The following is a 27,761-nucleotide window of genomic DNA, read 5'->3' as shown; positions in this document are numbered from 1 at the left end:
TATACTTAGTTATTTAAATTTTAAGGATTATCTACATATCAAAAAATAATAATAAAAAATAATGTAATATAACTACTATACAGTGATTGATAAGGATTTTTTTGGAAATTCGAATTTCACATTTTAAAATCTAGAATGCATAAGTAATGTTATTCACATTGTAAAGTATCTATGTATTTAAATTCATACAAAAATTCTTATTAATTTTATCAGGCACTTGACCTTTTGTGGATCAAAACTTATTTATAGCTAATAGTACAGCGTATTTTTAAAAGTGAATATTATCAAAGTGCATTATTTTTATTTATATTTTTGTTTGTTTTTATCACTAAACCATAATAACTCTGCTGGATTTTTTTTTTAAATGTGGCGTTAATAAGATTTTATTTACTAGTTTTTTTTGTTGTTTTTTTTTAAATAATAATTATAATTATTATTATATTTTATTATAATTATTTTACACTATTTACTTGCATAACTTATCAATAGATTTGCAATATACAATATAATAATAAATAACAATTTATAATCACAGAATAAAACAATTGCATCCATCTCATCATCATGTACATATTTTTTGGTTGTTTTTCTATCAACAACTACTACACTTTCCTTTCATAATAATTTTGCTAATAATAAATAAATTAAATAGTAATTTTTGTTGTTGTATGAACAAAAAAGACTGTAATAGTTTACAATTTGTTTGTACTCTCATATACGTTTGATGGTGGGTCCGGTGAAAAAAATTGAAACTTTTCGTTTAAAACGTTCCATTCTGGGTTCGTCGTCGGATTCGTCATCATAACCGTCACTCTCGTCATCTTCACCAAATATAATTGTTCGGGTATAAGGTGCATCTTGATCATCTGACTCACAGAATCCTGGATTTAGTATTATATTTGGTATCAATTCTATACTATCCCAACCATCCTCGTAGTCCGCTAGATGGCGCAATTGCGTTGATGCAGTGAAAATTTCATACATAAAAAAAATTGGAAGAAACAAAAGAAAAAAAAGAAGCACATATTCGATTAGTGAAGATTTATGTTCAAGTGTATATTCTATGCGACTACAGGTTTCTTATTTATGTATATATAATGTGCTCTATTTAAAAGTAATTAAGCCTTATAACTATATATATATATATATATTTCGATATGTATATGTACACATATTTATATTAACTTTATTTTTTATTTTTTTTTTTTTTCCAAACTATGTTAAGCTCTCTAAAAGCTTTAAGCAATAAAGTTGTATTGTATGCTATTTACTATTTGACATTTATAAATTTAATTATTATAAGTTTTTTATTTAAAATAATATACACACTTTGAGAATAACAATAATAACAATAACACCAAACAAAAACAACAAAAATTAAATATAGTAACATATTTTTTTAAAAACAAATTATAGAACAAAATAAAAATAATAATTATATTAATAAAACAATATTTGCACAGTAAACACACCTTTAACACAAACATAAGAAAAATATTATATATTATACATCTATAAAATCATATTATTAACATGAATTAATTATTTACACTTAGGCAACAAAAAAAAATAAAATATTTGCTTCCTGTAGGTTTGAAAACCATTATTCATTTTGATGTTTAACACTCATTTCATTCTTTGTGTTAACAAAAAAAAAAAAAATAAAATAAAAATATAAAGTTTAGCATTTTCTATTAATTTTTTTTATTGTTATTTTTTTTTTTTTAACTTTAACTGCAAACAAAAAATAAAATTCAAGCGATAACAACATCCAACTCGTTAGTAGTAGAAGAAGTAGTGGTTGTAGATGTACCCATTTGTGATGACTGGTAGTATTCTTTTGACAAAACTATACACAATCCGATTGCTAATATCACAAGGGTTCCAAGTACTATACTGACTGCAACTATCCATATACGTGGATCGAAATTATCTAAGTCAGCTTGTATAAGGCGTATCAAATCTTAAAAGATAAAATTAAAATTGAAAATAATATTCAAATAGATTTTAGTGTTGAACAGTTTTTAACACTAAATTCCAAAAACCAAAGTTTTAGTGTTAAAAAATTAAGTGACACTTGGTTGAAAGTTTGATCGTTTACACCTAACAGAGAGAACACAGGTTTCGTTATGTTATAGTTTAGAAAAATAAATCTGGAAGCAAAAGTTAAACGCGAAATCTTAAAATTTTTATAATTTTTATTTATAGTTTTTTATTCAAATAAACTGGAAAGTAGAAAGAGATCAGGTCAGGTAGAACACTAACTTTTTTAAATCTAGGCTATTGAACACGTTATTTATAAAAAATAGGAAGAAAAACTGAAACTTTGATTCTATTTAATATTTTGGATATTGGGAACCTTTAATCGTGTTTTAACCACAAAATGCGCTACTGAATTTTAAGAAACCATATTTTTACAGTATTTTGTATTGAATTATTAAAATCAAAAACTCGGACAGTATAATAAAACAAAATTGTAACACTCATGAAAATAAGCAAAAAGTTTTCTTTTGCAAAAAGGATTGAGTCTTCACAATTATCTTGAGTGAAAGTATGTTTTTTTTTACCAAAAATAAGTTTCAAAAACTCCAATTTTAACTATTTAAAAAAATCCATAGTGATTTAAGTAGCTTTTTTTGTGGTTAATACTGTTAATGTTCCCAACATAATCGTCCATACAAAACTTTAATCGTAATTGTTCCATTTCCCCCCCTGGTGTCCAAGCTTGAAAGGCTAACACTTATTTACTATCAGGAAAATAGGATGAACATAATTGAAAAAGTCAGAGGAAAGCATTAAAAGAATATGTCAGGTTTATCAACCTAACCCATTACAAAATACAAAATTTACATGCAATACACTATATTTATCAACCCTTAAGTTCTTCTGTTTTGATATGCTTTAAGAATTGAATACTTTGTTAAATCAATTCAATAATCTCATACGACTAAGGAAAATCATCAATAAAGATGTTTGTTAAATGTTCATTAAAAAATGCTAGGTGTAAACTCAATCAATTCTTTTATCTTAAGTTAACAAAAGACTTACCCTCCTCCTTTGTTTCGGAAAGAGTCGTTACATTAGTGGTTACTATTTCGCCGGCTCCCAAATGATTGTTTGCCCATATTCGAAATTCATATGTTGTATTTGGTTCTAGCCGATAAACTTCCATTTGTCGCTGAATAAGAGATAATTATACTAAAACTGATTCAAACCAATAAATATTATTTTATGCAAAATGTGTCGTTTCATGTAGTAATTTTTTTTTTTCTTATATTATTTGTTCTTGCATTATTATAAAATTAGCGATTCACAGAAAATTTTGTTAAGATAGATAGAAAATTCACAGATAAAAGAATTAAAAAAAAAAAAAAAGTTACGTATACACCCCACTGAACAGAATCAAATTATCTTATGGCATAACATTGTACAAATATTCATAAATTAACATCCTCACTGTGAATATTAAAATTTTATCTCTGTTCTATCTCGTAGACAGATAGAAAATTATATAAATAATAAATCAGTTGCTTGGATAGTATAGGAGCCAATAAAAAAAGCAAATATAAATGCGTTCAAGCGCGCAAGAAATGGATTTTTGGGTTTTATGACCATTTTGAACTGCTAGGTCTCCATACAAATTCAACACTAAACACAAGTAATCCCAACTGAAATAGTCGAATAAATTGGTAAAGTATCAATTTGCCTCGATGGTAGATGTTATATTTTTGTACTGGGGGTTATAGGTATGTATAAGAGGACACTCAAGTGTTGTATGAAGATTCAACATTTGTCCTGATAACAAATCTTCATCAAATTATCTATAAAAAGAGCATGTGTTTATTCGTATTTGCCACTTATTAACACAAATAGGAATAATATTAATAAAGCATACTCAGCATTATGAATAGCTAAGATAGACTTGGAATTTCAAGATGGAAATCAAATTGTGTGTGGTTTTTTTTCTGAAACAATACCGATTTTAGGCCCAATTTATTCACACTCCACTTATAGTCGCTATCATTAAAAAAACATAAAAGATAGCCAGTTATTTTTATTTTTAATTTATGAAGGGTGGGGGGGGGGGGGGTGGTGCCATCAAATGTTCAGTTTTGGAGACGGGTTTTGTTTGTTTAATATATTCAGGGATTGTCACCAACATGCACCCATTCGACTTTACGACCAGAATCGAACAACTTCCCCCAACAAAATAATATTCTTTTTCGCAATTGAAATTGTTTATTGTGTTTTAATTCTTAATAGAACTATTTGTGAGTTGCGATATTCGTGGCATTTTACCTTAAGGAAGTTTTGTTGATTTATCGACGAAATTTCGAATTAAATTTATAGGATTTTTAATTAAAAATTAGTACCTCCTGATTATATTGATTCACCATCATAATTTGTGTATTAGCCAACAAAAATTCTGTCGGATTTAAAATAATTTGAAAAGGCGAATAGTGGCCATAATCACAAATGCAAGAACATAATATCTCATTATCATTATTTAACATTTCTGGCGTCGTCATCGCCGGCGGTGCCATTGTCGGTTGCGTTGCGCGAATTTGAGGTGCTATAGCACAAAAACTTAAAATTAAAATGAAATAATGTTCTCTTCTTTTATACATTTGCCGACTATAATTTGTAATAAATAGGTTGATTAATGAAATCCAGTTTAGAATAGACCAGACAAAAATAAATATAATAATCACTCCGATGTGATAGAATGCACGAATCGATAAAGGAATACTTTTTTACTATTAATTAATTTTAACTTGACTCACTTTGGTAGCTCCGATCATGTTTGGACCAGACAAAAATATTTATTAAAAAAAGAAATACAACAAAAATAAATTCTATACTTTAGCTAAGAAATATGTGAATATCAAGCTCTCTTCAACGCTATCTCCTGTATTAGTTTGAACCTGAAAACGTCATTATAAATGGTTTTATTGGATATTCAAAACCATTAGGGTAATTGACATTAGAAAACAAAAAGATAACCTGATTGAATTCAAATTTTGTGCTGATACGAGTATTCCCCCTTTCTTTTTTGTTTTCTTTATTATTTATTATTTTTTCTTATTCAGGTTTGGTTACCTTTTGTTTTTTACTTAAATTTAAACTGATACTTGGACTCGCGTGATGAAAAATAAAACACTCCTTAATAAAATGCAGGTATATATAAAAAACCGTTGGTTTTCAGAACGAGACAATTTATATTTGTTTACTGAAATCTTAAAATTATTAAACGAATTACATTATAGTCCAGTTTCTTTTTCAATACTGTGCGATGGAAGTTGTGACCCAGTAAACATGCTAGAGTGTCAAGCGCAACAGTGTCTAAATTAAAAAAAACGTCAAAAATACGCTTTAAGTTCGAATTTAAAGTGTAGGATTCCCCACTAGCTAGACTACTTATTACTTATTAAAGTATTTAATAATAATTATTCAATGTCCATAAAATTCAAGATATTTGAACAGTAGCACTTTGAGAAGCACCAAGCTTACAGTGACGATTTATCTTTAAGAAAGCAGTGCATCGTTTTTGCTAAATACTAATTTTTAAGAGCTAAAATTGATAAAAACTGATGTAGTTCTTCGCATTTTTTGCAATTCGACAATGTAACGTTTGACACTATATTCCCATAACTTAACATTTTTATTGAGCCCCAATTATAAATATGCTGGTAGAACTACCTTAAAAGAGAACTACCAGATGAGACGCACTTTTTTTCTCATTTTTATTGAATTAACAACCATGTACATTGTACAACATGTTCCAAATGAAAAATCACTTTACCATTGAGAGTGTTAAAAATATAAAAAAAATCCTAAAATATCAAAAATGTTATAAAAATGTACAAAAAATCAAAACGAGTTTACTTTTTCAGCCATAATTCATTTTTTTTTTACGTTTGTATATTAAAACTTTTTTATAAAAAATATGATTGAATAAGAGACAAATTTGTGTTTTTAATACACTTTTCAATGTGCAACTTTCTTTAATGTTTTTTTTTTAATTAAATGACATATGAGGATAAACGGTATACGCATGTCTATATCGTTAGAAATAGGAATATGTCACTTTTGCAGAAAGCTAACATTTGCAGAGCAGGGTCAAATGTCCACAGGCCAAAATCCGGTAATCGACTATTGACCCACTTGTGTTGGTTATTAATCCAAACATCAAATTACGTTGTATGTATGTACATTGTACATAATTTGATTTTTTGATTTATAACCAACACAAGTGGGTCAATAGTCGATTATGAGAATTTATGGCCTGTGAGTCAAATGCAAAATGTTTGTGGACTGTTGGCATACGATTTATCAACGACCCACTTACAAGGGCCAAAATTCACAAATTTTTGAAAACTTGTTGAACAATTTTCGCGACGTTTTGTTAATTACTTGATTAATTTTTTAAAACGAAATACGCGTCAATTTGCGAAAGATTTTTCATTAGATGTTCAACCACCAATTTTTTAAAAAAGCAGTTTCAATAATTCAGAATTTGAATTTAAAGAAAAAATGAGTATGTTGTGAGTCCATAATTGATTTGTTGAATTATGACTCACTTAAGTGGGCCAATGGACCATTACGGACATTTGGTAAGTGGACTTATGACCCTGCACTTACATTTTGTTTTAATGCATTAAAAATGAGAAAAAAAAGTATCATAGAGACTTTATTGTCCTTCTGGTGAGATTAATCGTTCTTCATATATAATATAAAAAACTACTACTACTGCAAAAGAATATTTTTTGTAAGTTATACGTAATTCTCTGTCGAGACATCCCTTCGGAAGCAGTTCTCAAGCAAATGTCAATCGCCAGATTCCATTTGAAGTATCCTTTTCGTGTGTTATTTTTTTTAAAGCCTTATCTAGAAAACTGAAATAAAAACTTGGAATGAAAGTTTAAAGAAAAGTCTTCTTTCAATTCTAATAACTAGAAAGGGCTGCTAACACTACTAACAAAACGCAACTATGAAATACAAGAAGTTTAACAACCCTATATGAACTAAACATTTTTAACTAATTACGAGTATATTCTTCAAACTACATTTCAACGACACACAAAATCTGTTTTTTTTTTTCGTTCAAACTCAACGAAACAATAAAAATTTGATTTCTTATTATTATGTACATTATATGAACAATCTAAAACATAAACAAAACACTCCTCTTCTATAGATTAAAAAGTCAAATCTTCCAATTAAATACTTACGACGTTTGGGGCTATATTGATGGGGTCCATTCGACTCCATTCATGTTCGTGTTTTGGATTTTCATTGCCCTTGTAGGAAATGTTTCGAAATTCAGATGTAAAACTTCGTATCGGATAACCACCGGAGTTAGTTTTATTAAATCTCCATATGAGAAATCCCAGAATTGTTGAAGCTTTGAAATAAAGTTGTGAAACTGGACCAGGAGTTGTGCGAACGCTTAAATTTGCCTTTAGATAAGCTTGAAATTCTTCTTCGATGTGTGCTAGATTTTGTGTGGTTTCTGTAGATTCAAAATTTGGAGTCGTTGTAGGTGTAAGTAATAGTATTGTAGTAGAAGTAGAGGTATTCGATGATGGTGGTGTGATAAAAGTATTATTGTTGTTGATAACATTTATTGAAGGCTCTTCGTCATTTTTCGAATTATCATTTTCTTCGATGTTATCAGCATCCTTTAGAACAGATGTTAGGCATATGTAAAGACCTCGATCGCCTTCCGAAACATTTGTGAGAACTAGAATTTTACCTGTCTATATAAAAAGAAAATAATAAATTATAACTTAAATTTCACCTAATATTATAATTTGCGAGCTTTAAGTTTATTTATGATAAGATATTTGTGGGAATGGGAAATAGATTTTTCCGTTATTATTATTAAATATAAGCCGATTTCGTTCCCTGAGAAATAAACCAAAATTGTACCCACAGTGGTTGGACTTCAGATGAACTGATGAGGTGGTTTAAGGTCGATAACAAATTCGTTGGATCTTTTTTTATTCACATAACGAGAATTGCTTTTTCACACTAAATGAATGGAAAATTGAAAGGTATGTGAAAACTATTTGCTGTATTCATATGCACGAAACCTGAACCTGCCTTCTCGTTTTTATTAGTAAATTATTATTTTTAGAGTATGTGTGCTTTGATTTTCAGGAAAGTTCCATTTTGGAGTGTCACAAGAATTTCATAATTTTTTCATGCTAACTACATATATTGAAATCAAGTTTGTTTGGTTAAAAAATAAAAAAAAAACAACTATGTACATTAGGGTGGAGCGATTTTATTTTTGTTTTTATTTTCGAATTAGCATATTAATAAAAAGTTGCGCTCTTCATAAACTAACAAAACTGTATACTTAAAATTTTTAAATAATTTAATTTTATGGTGCCTCAAGCCCTCTGAATGCTTAAAAAGGGGACTTTTCACCTTTAAATTAAATGGGAAAAAATAAAGTTCAATATAAATTTTCTTTTAAATTTATATTTAACTGAGTTTGAATCATCTAAAAAATATGTTTCACTTCATTTTTAATTAAGATTTTAATCAAGGTGGCGTTAGTTGAAAATCTAGAATTCTTAAATTTCGATGTTCATACTTTTCGTAAGACTTTTTTCTAAAAAATATATTAAAAAGTCAAGTTACTTATTTTTTTGATGTTTCAAACTCAGTGAAACATGAATTAAAAAAAAAAAAATATGTTGAACTTTATTTTTCCCCATTTAATTTAAAGTTCAAAAAATTCTCTTTTTAAGCATTCAGACGCTCTCTGCACCATAAAATGAAATTATTTAAAAATTTTAAGTACATATACAGTTTTGTTCGTTTATTAAGAGAGCAACTTTTTTTACTATGCTAATTCGAAAATAAAAAACAAAAATAAAATCGCTCCACCTTAATGAACATATTACTACTTTCAGAATTTGTACATTTCTTTCACATGACCTTAAAAAAATAATCTCATTTTTGTACAAAAAATTTACATAGTACAACACACAACACAGATTAATGAAACAGCTTTAAACTTTTTGAAACTTAATTTAAATACATTTAAGTTGAGAGTTTCCGAAAAAAAAAAAATATAGTTCGTCAAATATAATAATCTGGCCAGAGATTGTATAGCATCATTAAAAAATGTATTGGGTGGTGCATTTTCATTTAAGGTAACATTAAAAAGATTTAAATATATTTATATTATTTTTTTTTTAGTTATTTTTTTTTTTAATTTTAAATACAATTTGATTTAAAAGTTTATAAACATTACTTAAACACTCTTTTTTCCCTTCCATATAAATAAAAATGAAAGTTAATCAGGCTTTATGGGAGGCAACTTATTTATTCTCTTTAAAAAAGAGTTTATAAATATGTATGTAGATGTTATTTGTAGTTTTAAATATATTCAATTGCATTTGAACAGTTGATATCATATTGGTATTTCAATGAAAACTACCCCTTGAGCGTTGACCATACAGTTGATTTTAAATGAATATTCAAATGGAAAGCTCTAATTCTAATGAACTAAAAACTATTTTAGTAATACAAATACTTTTTCCTTTTTTCTAGAACTTTTAAGTTCAAGTTCATACGAAAGTTGAAACTTCTTTTCAACCATGACATGGACTATAAACTTTGTTCAATATTTTTTAACATAATGATGCATGTTTCTTAAAAACCCGGAAGTATAACTATAAGTAGACTGTATACTTGTTGAGAATGGTAAAATGCCCTTGGACTTTTAGTGTTTTTGTTTGTGTTGCGATATAGTGATTTTGAGAATCACATGAAACATAATGAAAAATTCCAATAAAAGCATAATCTCAAAAATGATTTTAAGAAAAAAAAAAAAAACAAATCTAAGTAAGGTTGGTATATCTACAATATAACTTACCTGTATAACTCGAGTACTGTTTCCGTTCTCTTTGATCCACATGATAGATCCATTTGCATCACAAGGTATTGAAATATTTTTTCCTTTGTCTGTTACGTATTCGTTGTATTTGATTGAAGTTGTTAAAACGGTTAAAACTAAAAGCATACAAAAAATATTCGTCATTTGAGTGCCGTTTTATTGTGTTTTTTTTACTTGCGATATAGGTACTATAGGGCAAGTTTAGGATTCGTAAAAAAAATCGAACTCGAGATAACAATTTTACATGACATTACGACGATGGAGAATGCCAAAAAAGTGGGTCCGGCAATTCTGTCTGTCTGTCTGTCTGTCTGTCTGTCTGTCTGTCTGTCTGTCTGTCTCTATCTGGAGCTGCAGCCTACACGAGTGAAGTGATTTTCTTCAAACTTGGTAGTTAGCAGTTTTTGGTGATTCCCTAGAGGGGAAATTGAAATTTTTTTTTTATGACCAAAACTAACGGTACCTGCCATATAACGGAAATAGAAAAGTTAATTTTTTTCAAAAACGGCTCTAACGATTTTGATTAAAATTTGTGTGTGTAGTACTACACATAAGAGCCAAATTTTTAAATAAAAAAAATATTTTTTGTACCGTTATTAACGGTACCTGTCATAGAACGGTTTTTTTCGTTTCTGAATATCTCGTACAACATTAACCCGAAAATTTTCAAAAAACGCAATTTTGGATTTTTAAAAAATATTTCAAAATTTTTTTTTTGAAAAATCAATTTTTTGAAAACGGATCAATGAAAAATTTTGAAATTTAGTTTTTATGTGTAAATTAATTATTTCTTCAAAATGGCAAACCAACTTTTTTTTTGAAAAATGTTAAAAAATTTTTATACATAAAAAATTATTTTTTTAAAAAACGGCTCCTACAATTTTCGAAAATTTTTTTCTAAAAATACCTTTTTATACAAGAAATAAAATGGCATATTTGTTTTTTTTTTAAGATAATTTAAAACGGAGTTTAATTAATTATAAAAACAGATTTAATTTTTTTATACTACTTATGAAATTTCTTCAAAATATCAAATTTTAAATTTCTTGAATAAAAAGCTTTAACATTATAGTTACTTTAAGCATAAGAGCAAGTACGTGCGATTCCAGTCGTGCAATTTATTTTATTCACACTTGAACTTGAAATTAAGTAAAATAAAAAAAAAATGTGTTTAAAAAATTAGTTTGAATTTAATTTCTTATAAGTATAGTCCAGTCAAATAAGACAACAAATTTGAGTAAAGTTCGTCACAAGTTCAGAAATGGCGAAGTAGATTGGTCGTTATTAGACTTAGAAAAATGTTTATATATTTCTTTTATAATCGGTGATTTGCATAAAATACGACAACAATTTATAAATAATAATTGAGTTAAAAAAAAAGCATAATATAACAACACTTTGCTTCAGCTCTTTTTAAAGCTTTCCTTTATTTCATACAAAATGAGGTAAGATGTTTTTATTAAAAGTTTTTGAACGATTTTTTTCAAATTAAAAATTCTGAATACGAAAATTTGCCTAAAGCCAGCTAACCCATATTACGAACTTTTCATTATGTGGACTTGTTTGTACTATTTTGGAACAATGCGGCTATGTATAGTGTCTAAATACGTTATCCTTATCAACAAAATTGTATTCCAACATTTTTTTTGAAAAACACACACTCAAATGAAATTGAAAAACTTTAAAAAACGTTACCTACGTTTACTTCAATATAAATTAAGAAAAATAAAAAAAAATTTAAGTACAACAGGTGGGTATCATTTTTGAGATGCGAGTGTGTTTGATAAGGATCATATTATTAGAATGTACCTTATTTGTATGAAACTGCTTGTGTCTATCCTTCAGTTGAAAAAAAGCAACAGCAACACACACAAGAACTTCAAGAAAATACAACACCTCAGTTGACAAGTGACATCAATTTGAATGGAGCATGATAATAATAAAATGATGCTCTTGCTCTTGTAATGTTTCAGACCAATAAATTTACTTCAGAATCAAAACCTATTTTACTTTTATCTTTAAGTACACTGAAACAAAAAAGGGTTGTCACATAAAGAGTCAAATTTAAGAAGACATTGTGTTTCACTCAAGTATTTTGAAATAGGTAATGTGATTTCAAGCTCATTCTTTGTTTGATCAAGTGTACCAAAAGGAAGTTACCTCGGACCGCTTTGTTTACTTTTCTTAATTTACTTTATGCCCGGATTTTTTTTTTCAAATTCAGCTGGGTATCTTTCTGCACATCATTTTAGATTTCTAAGATGCATAAATTCTCTGGACGACTGTAATCTCCTGAAATATGACCTTGTGGATTAAAGTTTACAGGTTTACGATGATTTTAATCTTATTGTGATAACTCATCATCATTAGTTAGTTTTATTGTGAGTTTTTAAAATTAAAGTGAACTTAAAATTTTCCAGCCACATAATTTTTTTCTTTCATACTTAAACTTATTAAAACCTTGAACCATAAAAAATATATATATTTTTTCTCCGAAATTTCATTTTATCCTCATTTTGCCTTATATGAAGTAAAATATTGCAATGTATTGCGATTTCTATATAGCCATTATACCGTATCCGTTTTATGATAGGCATTGCGTGTGTTCTTTACATAAGATTATACGAAACTATGTCGTCATTTGTTTTTAAAATTGCCCTCTTTGAGTATAAATCAATGGATGGCGGCAGGATAAGAAGAGAAAAATCAATAAAAAACATATTTTCTATCGCAAAAATAAACATATTAAAGAGGTACTCTACTAATGTGCAGGAAGCCTAACAAGAAGTTTGTGGTATTTTTATTTTCTATGATATTATAATGGTGTAAGAAAAAATTCACACTCTGTATTAAAAGTATTTTATTCGACTGCACATATTTTATACATAAATTGTTTGAAATAATTAATGCTCTTATTGTGTCATTATTTTCAAACAAAGACAAATATATAAGATATAAATGCAATTTGCGCCACAGAATCTTAGTTATTCTCGAATGACTTCTTTCTCAATATTCTAAAGTATTTGTTTTAAGTACCTACATTTTCGTTTATGCATTTCTCCCCTTAAACAATCTCACTATCTTCGCACTTTAAAAAATATATATCTAAATTTTTTCTATCAGCATTTTGCGTCTCTTCTCTTCGGTTTTCTTTTTCCTACTATTATAGTATTTACATCTTCAAAAAAATTGAGCATAAGTATCTCATTTCAAACCTTTTTTAACGCCTGCAATGTCCATAACTAGAAGCACAAAGTAGGTACTCTAAAACATTTTTTCCTACACTGTGGGGTTTCTAGTTCCAATAAATAAACTTATAGTCCAAGATCCCAGGACAGCCAGGCATTACTTATTTTCTCAAGAAAAAAATTTATGGAATTACGTAGTGCTAGGACATACTATTAGTGTATGGATACTGGCTATCTTGTGCCGACGGCCATTTTACCGGTAACAGGTGCTAAAGGTACGAAAAAAACGTACTTACTTTTCTTATTTTCTCAAGGCTGATTTTTATATATGATACTCAGGGAACTAATTCAATAATTTTTGTAAGCTGCCAGACCCATCGGATGGGCCTAACACCTTGCCAGACACGCATAATAGGAATCAGGAAAGTTAGATTTTATTATATGGGGGTCTGGGAAAAAATTTATAAAATAATTTGACTTCAGGACTCGAAAAACACGACACGCGTCGAAAACCACATTTTCACAATCTCATCTAGAGTCATTTGGCAGCCATTTTGTTTTTTTAATAAAAATTGCAATTTTTCACATAACTCACGTATTTTTGAATCTACAGAAAAAAATGTATCGCAAACTTGAAGATAATATAATTTACTACAATATATGTTAAATTACTTTTTTCGATTATACCTTCGGTTTAACAGTTAGGGTGGTTGTTTTTTTAAACCATATTTTCGTCATATCTCTTTTATTTGAGCTTTTTTGAAAATTAATTTGAAGTAAAAGTTGTAGATCTTTTTATTACCTTCATTTATTACATTAATGGTTTTTCGATGTGACAGACCGTTTTTGATCTGTAGGAAAAAAACTTCAAAAAGGTTGCAATTTTTTAATATAGGAAAAAGGTTCTAGTACAGGGTAATTTGCATCAGATGTAACAAGAACCTAGGCGTGTAGGTTGCACTCAGACAAGAAAAAAATCTTATAGCTAACACTGCCAGACCAATTCCGACAGCCATTTTTTTTGCCAGACATCTTAAAGCTTTGAAAAAAATAGTTTAACTTTACTTATTTTCTCAAGCTTCATTTCTATACATGATACTCAGGGAACTAATTCAATAAAATTATTTTGTTAGCTGCCAGACCATCGGATAGGCCTGACACCTTGCCAGACTTCAAATTAATTTTCAAAAAAGCTCAAATAAAAGAGATATGAAGAAAATATGGTTTAAAAAAAAAACCAACCCTAACTGTTAAACCGAAGGTATAATCGAAAAAAGTAATTTAACATATATTGTAGTAAATTAAATTATCTTCAAGTTTGCGTTACATTTTTTTTCTGTAGATTCAAAAATACGTGAGTTATGTGAAAAATTGCAATTTTTATTAAAAAAAAAAAAACAAAATGGCGGCCAAATTACTCTAGATGCGATTGTACAAAACGTGGTTTTCGACGCGTGTCTTGATACTCTTTCGAGTCCTGAAGTCAAAATATTTTATAAATTTTTTCCCAGACCCCCATATAATAAAATCTAACTTTCCTGATTCCTATTATGCGTGTCTGGCAAGGTGTTAGGCCCATCCGATGGGTCTGGCAGCTTACAAAAATTATTGAATTAGTTCCCTGAGTATCATATATAAAAATCAGCCTTGAGAAAATAAGAAAAGTAAGTACGTTTTTTTCGTACCTTTAGCACCTGTTACCGGTAAAATGGCCGTCGGCACAAGATAGCCAGTATCAATACACTAATAGTATGTCCTAGCACTACGTAATTCCATAAATTTTTTTCTTGAGAAAATAAGTAATGTCTGGCGGCCCTGGGATCTTGCTCTATTACAATATTGCTTTTATTTTTAAATCCCTTCTACACTTAGGAGCAAAAAAACGGAATCAAATAAATTATATTATATTAAAAACAAAAATTGCCATGTATAAAATATTTTTATTCAAAGTCTCATGGTCTCATTTTAAAGCTTGTATTTTTTACTTTGAATTGTTGGTAAAAACATAAAAATGCATACGATAGTGTTACCGCTATCTGCCAATAAATTGCACTTCATATTTGTTTTAATGTTAAATTTTCCAGATACTCTCTGTTTTAATTTCAGTTTTTTTTTTCCAACGATAGTATTAGCGTTGTCTGTCAATGAATTGCACTTAATTTTTTTTAAATGTTAAATTTTCCAGATAATTTGTATTTTAATTTCAGTTTTTTTTTTCCTTACATACTTCATTTATGTTGGATGGATGGAACCAACGAACGGATTTTTGAGTTCTTAGCATTGACTTAAAGCTTTTGTTTCAAGCTTTTCAATGGTACCATTAACATTCATGTATGTCGATTACTTCACAACCAATTATCGTTTTTACAGAACGCAAAATTTGATTCCATTTTTTTGCTCCTAAGTGTAGTTATCGTTTATCGTTGTTGCTATATAACTCTACTCTCTACTTAAAATATTTGATGATAAATTGATTTTGGAATAATGCCAGACCTAATGCAGACAATTTTTTCTGTCCCAATCTCAAGAGGCACGAACTGAACGAAATCAACAACAATGATTGAAACGGAGACAATCACGCCAGTTCAATTGACACCGGGTTGTAAAAATTTAAAAAAAAATTGTATTTAAAATTATACAATTAGGTAATAATAATTTCAAATAGAAATGTTTGCAGTAAAAATAAAATTCTGTGCAAAACCAAATTTTCTAAAAATTAACGTTATTGCATTTAAAAAAAAATTGAATTAAAAAATAAATCAATGCAAAATGTGTTAATTTTTTTTCATAGGGCTAAACGCCTTACATTAATTAAGATTTAATTTTATAGTTGAAATAGACCTTCGAGGCCATTTTACATTGTATTTCGTTTTTTTGTTGCAATAACATTTTTTTAATGCAAAATATTTTTTTTATTTGCAATAACATTTTTTTAATGCAGAAAATGTTCGGTGCATTGAATATCTTTTATATTTTTTTTTTTTTTTTCATTTGTAGCGGAAGACAATGTATTTTTTTACAACAATGATGGACGCACGCATAGCAAATATCCGACTTCTCCAACAAGTACAGCGATGATAAGGAATTAACAGAGCTTTTGAACTCTGAAACTGGATACAGGCACCTTCTACTAATGAAAGTTGGATCTCCGGTTATTTTACTTTGAAAGTTGAACCCACTAAGCCTGTGGATTGGTACGCGAAAGAGTCATTTAAAAATTGATGAAAGATCCTGGTCGCACATTTGGAAGTATCTCTTTCCCACTATTGAGATATCTTCCATTTTGGCAAAATAATTCAAACGCATTAAATTTTCTATTTTGACAATTGGTATTCGCATGGTAATCAATAAGCCGCAAAACTAAACGATGTGTTTTTCTTGCAAAAATATATTTTTTTTTATATTATTAAAGAATTTAAAACTAACTACAAATAATAAAAATGCAATCAAAATGCTAACATTTTTTTTTCTTTTCGTTCGATTATTTTCATTTCCACACTTGAAAATTGACAATTTTCATATTTTAACGCTGGAATTAATCAAACGTACCTATTTTATTGGCGTACGAAAAAAATGTGGTCAACTTTAAAAAAGGTCTCATGAGAGAAATTTTCTATCCCCGCCTGAGAAACTCAGCCACAGCAAATGCGCAACAAATAAGTAGTGAAAAACAAAATTCTAAACTTATAACAACTCTTGAGTTAAAATTAACTCTAACAACCCGAGAGTCTAGCCCAAGTTGAGCTATAGTGAATCGGTCATAGTATTTTTTTAATGAGAGATGCCAAAGAAAATCATTTGGTTTATGTTTTTTTTTACATGGGTTACTCGTTGGTAGGTAACAATTCCGCGAGGTATTTTATTTGCAATATTGCTTATAAAGGGTTTCGTTATCTTAGCACCCCATATTTTAAGTTTTGAATCTACAAGTGTGTATGCATGTATGCATATGCATGGTGAATGGTCAAATTAAGCCACTACAAGCCAGTGATTAAATTAGAGAGGGTCACTGTGGTGTATGTGTAACTTTTATTTATGAAAATGCAAATTTTTCTGTTCTTGATTTATTTATAATAATAAATTAACTAATATTATGATTATGTTTAAGATAAATGATTTTAGAAATTAAAAAAAAATTTACTTAAAAATTACTTACTTAATAAAAACTTACTTAATTTTTACTCGCGATATAGGTACTATGTATTAAGTTATGCATTCGTACAAAAAAAAGTTGAGATAACATTTTTCCATGACATTACGATGATATAGAATGCCAAAAAAGTGGGTCCCGGAAGTCCGTCTGTCTGTCTGTCTGTCTGTCAGTCTACAAGTCTGTCTGTCTGTCTGTAAACGAAGCTACAGCCTAAACGGATATACTGTTATTTGGCGACTCTCCAGAAGGGTTTTCGGAATTAACTTTTTTGGACCAAAAATAACGGTACTTGTCATATACCGATTTTAGTAAAGTTAAAATTGCTCAAAAACGGCTCCAACGATTTTGTTTAAAAAATTTTGTTGGAAGTTTTAAGACAAAGTCTATCTTCAAATGAAAAAATTTATTTTTGAAAATCATTATATTAACGGTACTTGCCATACTGTTTTTTTTTCAAATCCAATTTGCTCCGAAACTGCTTATTCGATTTCAACGAAACTTTTTGTAAAAAAGCATTTATATAATTTCTATATAGGCCAAAAATATAAAAATTTATAAATTTATAAAATTTTGAGAAAAATAATTTTTGGATTAAAAAAAAAAATTTGAAAAATTTTTTTTTGAAAAATCAAATTTTCGAAAACGGGACATTGAATTTTTTTGAAATTTTGTTTTTAGATGTTGATTAGTAATTTCTACAAAATGGCATACCAATTTTATTTTAAAACTTTTTTCTCAAAAAATTATTTATAAAAAAATTAGTTTTTTTAAAAAACGGCTCTAACGATTTTGAAAATTTTTTTTCTAAAAATGCATCTTAATATATCAATCAAAACTGCATACTTGTTTTGGAGGGCGATTTGATTTCAGATTTTGTTTTATTTTTTTAAAACGAATTTTTTGTTTTATTTATTGTTTTTTTTACCTGACATTTCCCAAATTTATATACATATAAAAAGTCTTAAAAGTTTAAGCAGCTTGAACTCTAAGAGCAAGTTCGTGCATTTTATTTTATTAAAAATTTGTAAAGTAACTAAATACATGTACATGTACATATATCCGGAAGTCATTAGATTTTAGGTTTTCTTGTTATTTTGAAAGTAATGTAAAAATTGAAAAAAAAAATTTTCGAGGAAATTTGCAGGAAATTTTCTTTAAAAAATTTAAGTTTTTGCATGTTTGATACCAATTATTTAGAATATAATGGCCAAATTTGCAAACAGGAGCAAGTTTTTTCCATTAGACTGAAAGCCTGGAGATCTAATATTTTTTTTTTTATTCGGGAACCATCTTTTCAATAAAATCAATACTACTGTATTAGTTTTCATGTTGCTCCTGAAAATTAATCTTGAAGTTTTTAATTTGGCTTTAGAACTTGAATAATTTGCCAAAGGGTATATTTCAGGAAATGTGTATATCTACTCTTTCTATTATGGACAATAGATTGACAAATGAATCATCATCATCATTTCATTGTATACTTTCGACGAATTTTGGAATCATCAAATAAAGTTTCCTGTACTTTCCAACGTTTTTTCATTTTACTTTTTCTGAAAAAAAAAGTTTATCTCTAGAATCATTCTTCTCTTGAGCTCATAATATATTCTCATCTGAATAACAAAAATTCCCACCAACCACAGGAGCGTTTATTCCAAGGACAAGTAATTCGAAGTAAAAGAAAAAAAAAAACTTGACAAGAAAAACTGAAAACTCTTTCAGTTAATTTATTAACCTCTTCAGTCAAACATAATTCTTGTGCTTAAAAATATTCTTTTAACACTTTCAACCGCATTTTCTGGCCCAATTAAGTAAACAACATTACATAATATGCAAATCCAATTGCAACTTGTAAAACACCAAGTTAAAAGTGTTTGCTTGTTAAATATAAAAAAAAACTCTAATTGGGTTAAAACAATTTTAAAATTATTTCACCATTTTTTTTTTATTATTTTAAGAATTATGCTTAAACGGATTAACATTATTTGAACCAAATAAAATAAACACTAATTGCATACAAAAAACACTAGAGAAATGGAAAGCTTCATTATTGTTTTAATGGGCAAGTGTTCTTCTGAGGTTTATGAGGGTTGTTGGTTTTAAGATGCACAAAAGATTAAGATTGCATCCTTTTACCTTTTTATATAAAAGATGTACCTACAATTATATTTTGCCAGGGACACTTTTTCTTGATTGCAGATGGCAGTAGGATTAACGGATGCAACCTCGTTTTTCGTTTAGTGATGATGAGCTTGCCTGCTAATGAATTTAGCCTTAATTTTTATTCTGACCACGCAAGCAGACAAATGGAACCACAGCTTATAGCTTATTGGGGGTAAAAATGGGTGTACCGCATAAATTGATTTTTGTTATGAAATAGTAGGTACGTCACATTTCTTTAAAATAGGGATATCTGTAAGAAATTTTGTAATAAAATATGATTTCAAAATAAAAAATTAAATAATCTTATTTATTTTTTCCAAAACCTTTTTTATTGAAAATTTAAATATATTTCATCCTTAAAAATGATACAGACAAATCTGTCTGAAAATTTTGAATAAAATTGGTTATTATTTTGACGAAATAAGTATAAGAAAATGCCAGTTTTGGGCATTTTTCGAAAAAACAAAAAAAAAAGAAGTTTTGTTAGAACTACTCAAATCATAACAGGTAATTACGGAAACCAAACTAAATCGAAATCGTAAGAGCCGTTTTCGAGAAAACTCCAAAACTGCAAATAGGATAGGTATCAGTAAAAAAGAATTAAAAAAAAAATTGGTCTTGAAGATTACGCAAAAATCACCTTTACTAAGTTTAAAGAAAATCTACCAATCCTTTTGACTGGAAATATTGAAAAAATGCCTTCCGTCTATCTGGCAAAATACAATATTTATTTTAATTTTCAAACATGTTTTAGAAAACATCAATACAAAGTCAATTTTTAAGGATATGGAAATCAGGATTATCTTATCTAAGGTACTTAAAGTACATTACACAATTAGGACAAAAAATACATCTTGCATACAGATGAATTTCTTTCCAAATTTATATTATTTACATATATACAATTTAATGTACACGCCCTTTTTGATAACTTTGATTAGTAGATTCCAAAAAAAAAAGAAAACATTTCATTGCAAATTAAGTTAAACTCAGAAATGTCTATTTTTTCTGCTTTAACATTTTGTCTAATGCATTATTAATTCCTTCTAGTTTTAACAACTTCCATCACTCAAAGTGAAAACATATAAATAATTTAACAAAGTACGAGTACTTTCTTCATTCTACGAGTTTAGCTAATAAAAAATGTAAGTTTGAAAACAAATAGTCAGAGATTCATACTTAGTTCATGGTTCTCGCATGTGATAAACAATATCAGTTTGTTTTTGGTCTATTCTACTATATTCATCTGATTTATTTATTTTATGTGTATCAATTATTATTTTTTTTTTGGAAAAAAGAACCTTTCATTAAATGCACGACAAATTATATCAATAGAACTTCTGCTCTTTATTTAAATAGACATGCAATTTTTTTGTAACAATATACTTAGGTAGTCGTAATACAAATTTTATTCAATTATTTGACACTTTAATTTGGCACCAGAAAGGTTTTTATTGTACAATTGAAATTTTTGTTTGTATTCAAATAGTAATTTAATGCAGAGCATGAATTACACACCCGTTGTAAATGTCGCATTTATTTAAAAATTGTTTTTGAAAGAAAATATATTTGTAACGCATGACTTAAAATGAAAATTGTTTTAAAATGCGACAAAAGTTGATAAATGATTTTACATGAATGAATGTCATGATATTGTGATGAATTTAAAGTACCTAATTATTATTGAATTACTTACTTACATTAATTTATTATCTCTCAGAGTTTTCATGCATTTGAGCAAAACCCGAAATGTATCATCCTAAACAAACTTATTCAAATACAAAGTATTCCAACATTAGGTTAATATCTTTATTAAATTGTTAAAGTATAGGGTCACATTCTCAAAGCTTATGAGTTATGACTTATGAGATACGTGGAAGAAAAAAGGAAAAGAATAATAATTACATTTATTTAATTTATGAGAGTAGAGAAAGAGAACACTATACTAAAAAAAATAAAATCAAAAGGGTTAACAAAGAACATCCTGTACGTTGGATGGACTTTTTGACTTGTATCGAACTGATAATAAATTTGTTTCTAGGTAATGCGCTCGAATACAAATTTTTGAATTTGATATTTCTTATGAACATGATTTAGATGGGTTCTGTTTTCAAATACATTTCATCTGGTGATTTTTAATGAATGAAATATATGTGTTTATATTCAATGTACATACATATGTACTTACTTATTTGTTTAATTTTCAAAGTTTTGATTGAAGGAAATTATTGAATTAATTGATGTGTTGATTATTGAATTCGTTTATTGTTAGAATCGAAAATTCAGTTAAAAAAAATGATGCAACAAGATGCCAAATTAACTTATCGTTGAACACAGTGATACTTTTGATACGTAGGTATTTAATGTGCAATTTATTAGCAAATGAAATCAAAATTGAGGTGAGAAAAAAAAAGCATAAGGTATTAACAATTTTTTTTTACTACTTTATAGTTTAAAAATAAATTACACTGGTCGGCAAAAAACTAAAAAAAAGTTGGGAGCAAGAACTTTATAAGGTGATTTTGATTGACTTTAGTGTGCTGAATTCAAAACTGTTTACAGATTTTTTCTATCACGTCTAGTTTTTGAGCTATACTCATCACTATTTTCGCTATAAAGCTTCAAAAACTAATTTTTAATTGAGTTTTTTTTATGTTTAGTCAAAAATATCTATTTTCTGTAATATGTTGCTCTTTATAAGTCCAAATCAGAAGACGCAAGAAGGAATTTGATTCAAAAAACCATTCATTACTTTGAAAAAAATAATCAAGATTTTGAGATATCTATCATAAATTTCTTTTTTCAATATCTTTGAGAAAAAAAATAGTTTTGAAAAAATATAAATACCTTTAGGACATGTTAATATGGCGTTTTGAGATTGCATAAGTAGTTTTACAAAACAAAAAATTAACGGTGATGTAATTCGATGTCAAATGTACCCAAATGTACGCGTTTTTGACCTATTAATATTAAATTATTTCAAAAACGTGACGTGCCAGTAAAATTTTGACTTCAGATTCGGACTCAGCACACAAAATTCCTCTCGAAAAGTAGTGTTTGGTTCTTGCTCTATATCCGTTGCCGACCAGTGTTATTTGTGACTATTTTAATAGTCCATCGCAATATTTTCCCAATCAACAATTAAATAGTCAATTTTAAATATTAAAATAGTTATAGTTGTGACTATTTAAATAGTCAGATAGGTATACAATGCATTTTTTACAATGGAAGGGGGGTGGTCTATCTCTCGTCTCCTCCCTCTTGTGCCGGAGGGAAATTTATATAAAATGATACAAAATAGAAAAAAAAGTTATTAAAAACTTTTTTTTTATTATAAGTCTTTTTTTATACAGGTAGTCTCAAAAGTAATGGTTCAAAGGAAATATGCTGATAGAAGAAGTTAAGGATTTTCAGAATTTGGTCTTGTTTATCCCAAATACTTACGGGTTTCAATAAGGTAAATGCAGTTCTTGTGAAATCTCAAAAAATTCCTTCTTTGAAACAGTATTTGGCCCCCTTTATCATTATTTATTTTAGTTTATAACAAATCTTTTGACACTGGTTTATTACAGTTTTCAAAAAAATTTCCCCTGAAAAATTTTGAGAGTCAAAATTTGGATATCTTATGTCAAAATTTTAATACTCTATACTGTAGTTACTGCCTCAGAAGATAGGGGGTTCAAAGTTCTGGAAATTTGGAAAATTTTATCATTTAAGGTGTAATCGAATCACTGAGTAAAGCACTACACTCAAAGAAAAAATAACTATTTGAATAGTTAAAACTGGGATAACTATTCAAAATAGTCATTGTTTATTTTTTATCTGAGTGTCACAGTACACATAATATGTGTACTGTGTCTGAGTGTAGCAACAATTATTCAGATTACAATAATTTTAAAGTGACTTACAAAAAATTTAAATTCACTGATTGAGAAAAAAAACAAAGAATGTCTTAAATACACGTGATACAGAACCTTCGTGTATGTTTTTTAAATTTTAAATTTTCAATAAAAATTTAAAAAAAATTAACAAAACAAGCGAACCGAAAATTTTGCTTGTTATGTTAAAAAATCTTTTCACATTTTATTCATTTGAGGAGTAGCATTCATATAAGAGTACCTATACTAAAAACCAATATTTTTTGAAGAAAGGTTTATTTTCAAAACTAACCCCCACTTAAATATGTTTACAAGTTGTATGCATAAATGTATAAACTTGAAAACAATGACTACATAACACAGTAATTTGAAATACAATCTTAATAATTAATAACTCAAATAAACTAGATTAACAAAAAAACGAAATCTAAACAAGCACAAAGTAATTATAATAACAATAATAATTAAGAAACAAGAGAACCCAACACCAAGAAGCTAAGAAAATCCAGTTGAGTTTAATGAAACGTGATTCAAGGGTGTTAGTTACAAGAGTTTATGGTAATAAAGCCTAAGTAAACTATAACCTCTATCACCTCTAAAAAGGGTGCAGTATTTTTTTTATTTTTCCTTCATGGTGAGTGAAGACAATAGGAATAGGCATAGTAGCGGCCTCTTATTATGAATTATACTTCGTTTAAAGTAGGTAAGTGTTATCGTGAGGAAAAACTAAATATTTGGCTACTTCTTCGATAGACGAAATCACGAAATGCTCGCATACAGATTGTTTGTGTGAAAGCGTATACGAAAAGGTATTAATATTACAGTGGTACCTATAGTCTTGTCCTAGTCAAGGTAATAAGGAATAGGGTTGTTTAAGCTGTAAACTGTGTGTAAGTATTTTGGATGTTTGGAAAATCACCACCATATGACCTTCAACTGTTAATTTCTCAAAAGCACGTTAAAAGATCCAAGGCTAAGATTGAAAGAAACTAATAGTTAGAGAGTAGTCCGTCAAATGACAATAGCTAACAAGGTTAATACAAAAAAAAAATGTGAAATAGAAGATCAGTTGATAAAGGAAATTAAAGCACATGGGTTACGAGTAACGACTTTTAAAATGGGATTTGTACGTGGTAAACGAAAATATGTATAACTACAAGGTTTTATTCCCCATAACTTTTTAGTTTGGTAGAGTAAGGGAATTTTTTACTCGCATTCTTATACTGGAAGCATAAAATAATTTTAATAGGGTATGTTGGGTTGAAAATATAGCAATCTAATTAAAAGAATAGAGTTCTAAGAACTGAAATGAAATTTTATAGATAGCTTTTTTAAACATTTACCTCTAGCTGAAAGGTGGCTTCTGTCGGCGTTGTTTTAGATAAAATAAAATGGAATCCCATTTAAAATTTTGTGTAATTATATTTGTTGGGCTCGAAAAAATAGCTTTTCAGCGTGTGCAAATTCAATCAAATTCAAAACTATTTCAACACAGAGTGCAACATGATGTGCTATTTCTATACTGAACTCTAAGCATTTCACTGTTGGATGCTTTCTTGATATAGCGAAAAAACAGACAAGGTCTACAAACTTCTATTTCCTGATATCGCAATAATTTACAACTTTTTTTCAGTTCGGGTACACGCACTACACTCTATGAAAATAACCAAAATATTAAATTTCCTGAAAGGATTTAAATTAGAGGAGGATCTATAACATTAGTAACCCACTCAGCTAGCATAAGAGTGGGCACAATAGGTCTTTTATAGATTGTGGTGCATCTTACACCCCAAATATCAATCGATCAATGTGCAGATCCGAAACTGCTATTCAGCAACAAGAGCCATTAGAATTGGGTTGGCACAAAGAACTAAACAACGCTAGCTACGCCATTGACTACAAGGGCAAGTACGAGGAAGCTAGTTTAGAGCAAATTTTGGCAAATTCAAATAGTGTTTGCAGAGTAATAGAATGTATTTACTTTGTTTACATTGTTATAGTTTATTAAAAATAGTATAAAACATCCTACATTTTAAATAAGTTGACTGTCTAGTCCTTTAATAAATTTGTATAGGGGAAGTGGGGGCAAGACCGCCCTTTTATAAATATAAAACAACTTTTAATTAAAATAAAGTCTTTATTTATTAAGTTAATTGTTTACTGAAGAAACTCTCATTATTATAAAAAAAAATAAAAAATATTGAACAAAAGATAATAAGTTTTGAAAAATCATCTAACAAAAAACGGTTTTGCGCCAACATGAGGGTAAGACCGTCCTATCAAATTTTGTTGGTAAAAAGACCGTTTTTTTTATTTTAAATGCAGTCTATTTGCAATAGGTATAATAACATAATTATGTTATATTTTCATTAGTTCTCACTCCAGCACAAGCTTTGTGGTTCCTTTTGGTACATATTTTGCACTTAATCCAATCTAATCTAGAAAACAGTTGCAAGTAGAAGGGACAAATACAGTCTGCAAAGTAATCTTTCTCAGAATCATTATTTACAGTATTATTTGGTACCTGTCGCTTAGCTTTTTAGAAGATTTAACTGTTAAATTCTTTTTTAACTTTTTTTAAGCCACCAGAGCTTCCAATTTCGCCCATGGGCTGTCTTGCCCCCAGTCATATCATATATTATGTTCTGGATTACTTTTTTTTAAATTTATCTTTACGGTTCCTTCTTTCGCAGAAAATACTTTTGAATATTCACTTTCTATTATAAAAAATACAACTGACAATTTTACTTTTTTCATACAACATTGTACAAAAACGGTTTTGCCCCCATTTGCGGTCTTACCCCCACTGCCCCTATAGCTACGATAACGAAGAAAAAAATAATAAAATAATAAAAATTATTTTTATTTTTGTATAGCTACTTTGTACATTAGGATGGGATATAGTGTTGACTGTTGAATATCCTTTAATTTTTAAAGATTTTTGTTCTGCCCCACTACTGACTACTAAATTATAAGAACCAACATCTGTAAGTCAAAAAAACTATTGAGCTTTGATTTCAAGCGTAAAAAAAAATATAAGAACCACCCTCATATGTATGTACTTGTACATTTATAAATTGATATCATAAAAATCTTCTGTAGCTAAAAGATAAAAATTTAATCAAAAACAGGCTCATTCAAATTTGCAATTCTGTTTGCCTTCTCCAATACTAAATGTAAATAGAATTTACATAAATTTTTTCTTTCACCCTCTCCGTGACATTGAAATTTTTCGGGCCTCTAAAATATTTCATTAATTATCTCAATAGATTAAAAAAAAACCGATGTTGTAACCTTGATACTTGTTCATATTCACTAGCTACCTTTTTAAGATTTATTTTTTTAAATCTCCTCAGCTATATTTTTTTTAATTAGAGCTCCAAGCTAAATCACAAGAAAAACATAAGAAATACAAAAGGATGCAATAATACTTAAAATAAAGCAGGGTACAAACCACAAAACTTCAGTGTAAACAAACCTCAATGCGAAGACAAAATAAAAAACGAACGTCCTTGGCATTATGAAAGCAAAATTGTTGACATTTTGCATGAAAGAAACTGCTTGCTGAGAAGTACAAGTAAAATTACCTCTCCCCAAGGGACTTCAAGAACTCAAACTAAGCCAGAATGAACTCTCTGCTTATTTTTTTTATTTATCCCCGCATCTTGAGGGCAATGCTTCGGCGAAACAAAACTTAAATTAAATAAGACTATCCTCCAGTTAGGAAAAATATTTTTCTAACTCCTTAGGAGAATGAAAAAAAAAAACACCTTTGAAATGTTACGTATACGCCCTCTCGATCGGAACACACCAATTTGGTTAGGTGTTTCACACACAAAAAAAGAAGGAAAAATCAATGTTTATCTCGTAATAGACCTCAGACTCAAGGTCTTATGCTGTTTTCACTTCTATATCAACGCATTAGACCGTTTATATTGTTTTACAAAAAAACCAATGATTGATATATTCATAGATTTATTTTTTTTTTTTTGATGTGCGGTTTTGAATAAGTACTTTATATTTACCTTGGGTGAAAAATAATAAATTAAAGGATGACAGAGAAACTATAGCATTGGAAGACATTCTCCCACATTATATTTTCCGCACTTAAACTTCACACGGTTTTTAACTGCTAAAGTTCTTACAACAGAGTATAAATAACTTTGAGAGTTTAGAGTTCTTTTTTTTAGTATATGTAGGACAGTTTTGATTTCGTAACAACAATCATAGCACCAAAAAGAAAATAAAAAACGAGTTTTTTTGTAAGGACAGTAAAAACTTTCATAACACAACCAAAGACGGTCGAGTTACCACAGCCGTTTTATTCGACAGTTTGCGCTCGACTGAAAATGAAATCACCATGGGGTAGGAAAATCTACCCCGCTACATGAACGATGAGCATGACTGTTTGGAAAAGTGGAAAAGCAAAATATAGAGTTGGGAAACAGAAGAACAGTCAAAACAAC

At 28.4% G+C, this 27,761-nt stretch overlaps 1 protein-coding gene across 1 annotated transcript; it reads right to left on the bottom strand.

Annotated features, from left to right (window-relative positions):
- Nucleotides 1-436: 436 nt before the first annotated feature.
- LOC129908479 (uncharacterized) lies at nucleotides 437-27,652 on the bottom strand. Its single transcript, XM_055984969.1, has 6 exons — nucleotides 27,321-27,652; nucleotides 9,896-10,032; nucleotides 7,233-7,760; nucleotides 3,049-3,178; nucleotides 1,814-1,963; nucleotides 437-941 (listed from the first exon to the last, which is right to left on the bottom strand). Exons 1-6 carry the CDS (start codon nucleotides 27,376-27,378, stop codon nucleotides 712-714), a joined length of 1,233 nt encoding a protein of 410 aa, XP_055840944.1. The 5' UTR covers nucleotides 27,379-27,652; the 3' UTR covers nucleotides 437-711.
- Between the last annotated feature and the right edge of the window lie 109 nt (nucleotides 27,653-27,761).

The sequence above is a fragment of the Episyrphus balteatus genome, chromosome 2, assembly GCF_945859705.1.
Source record: "Episyrphus balteatus chromosome 2, idEpiBalt1.1, whole genome shotgun sequence".
In the NCBI taxonomy this organism is placed as follows: domain Eukaryota; kingdom Metazoa; phylum Arthropoda; class Insecta; order Diptera; family Syrphidae; genus Episyrphus; species Episyrphus balteatus.
This window is presented reverse-complemented; position numbering and strand designations above follow the sequence as displayed.

Coding starts and splice junctions, on each gene's coding strand:
- LOC129908479 (XM_055984969.1), bottom strand. CDS start 27,378: ATGTCTTCCAATGCTATAGTTTCTCTGTCATCCTTTAATTTATTATTT. Junction 10,033..27,320: donor TTTATTATTTTTCACCCAAG/GTAAATATAAAG, acceptor GTATGCTTTTAG/TTTTAACCGTTTTAACAACT. Junction 1,964..3,048: donor TTCCGAAACAAAGGAGGAGG/GTAAGTCTTTTG, acceptor TTATCTTTTAAG/ATTTGATACGCCTTATACAA.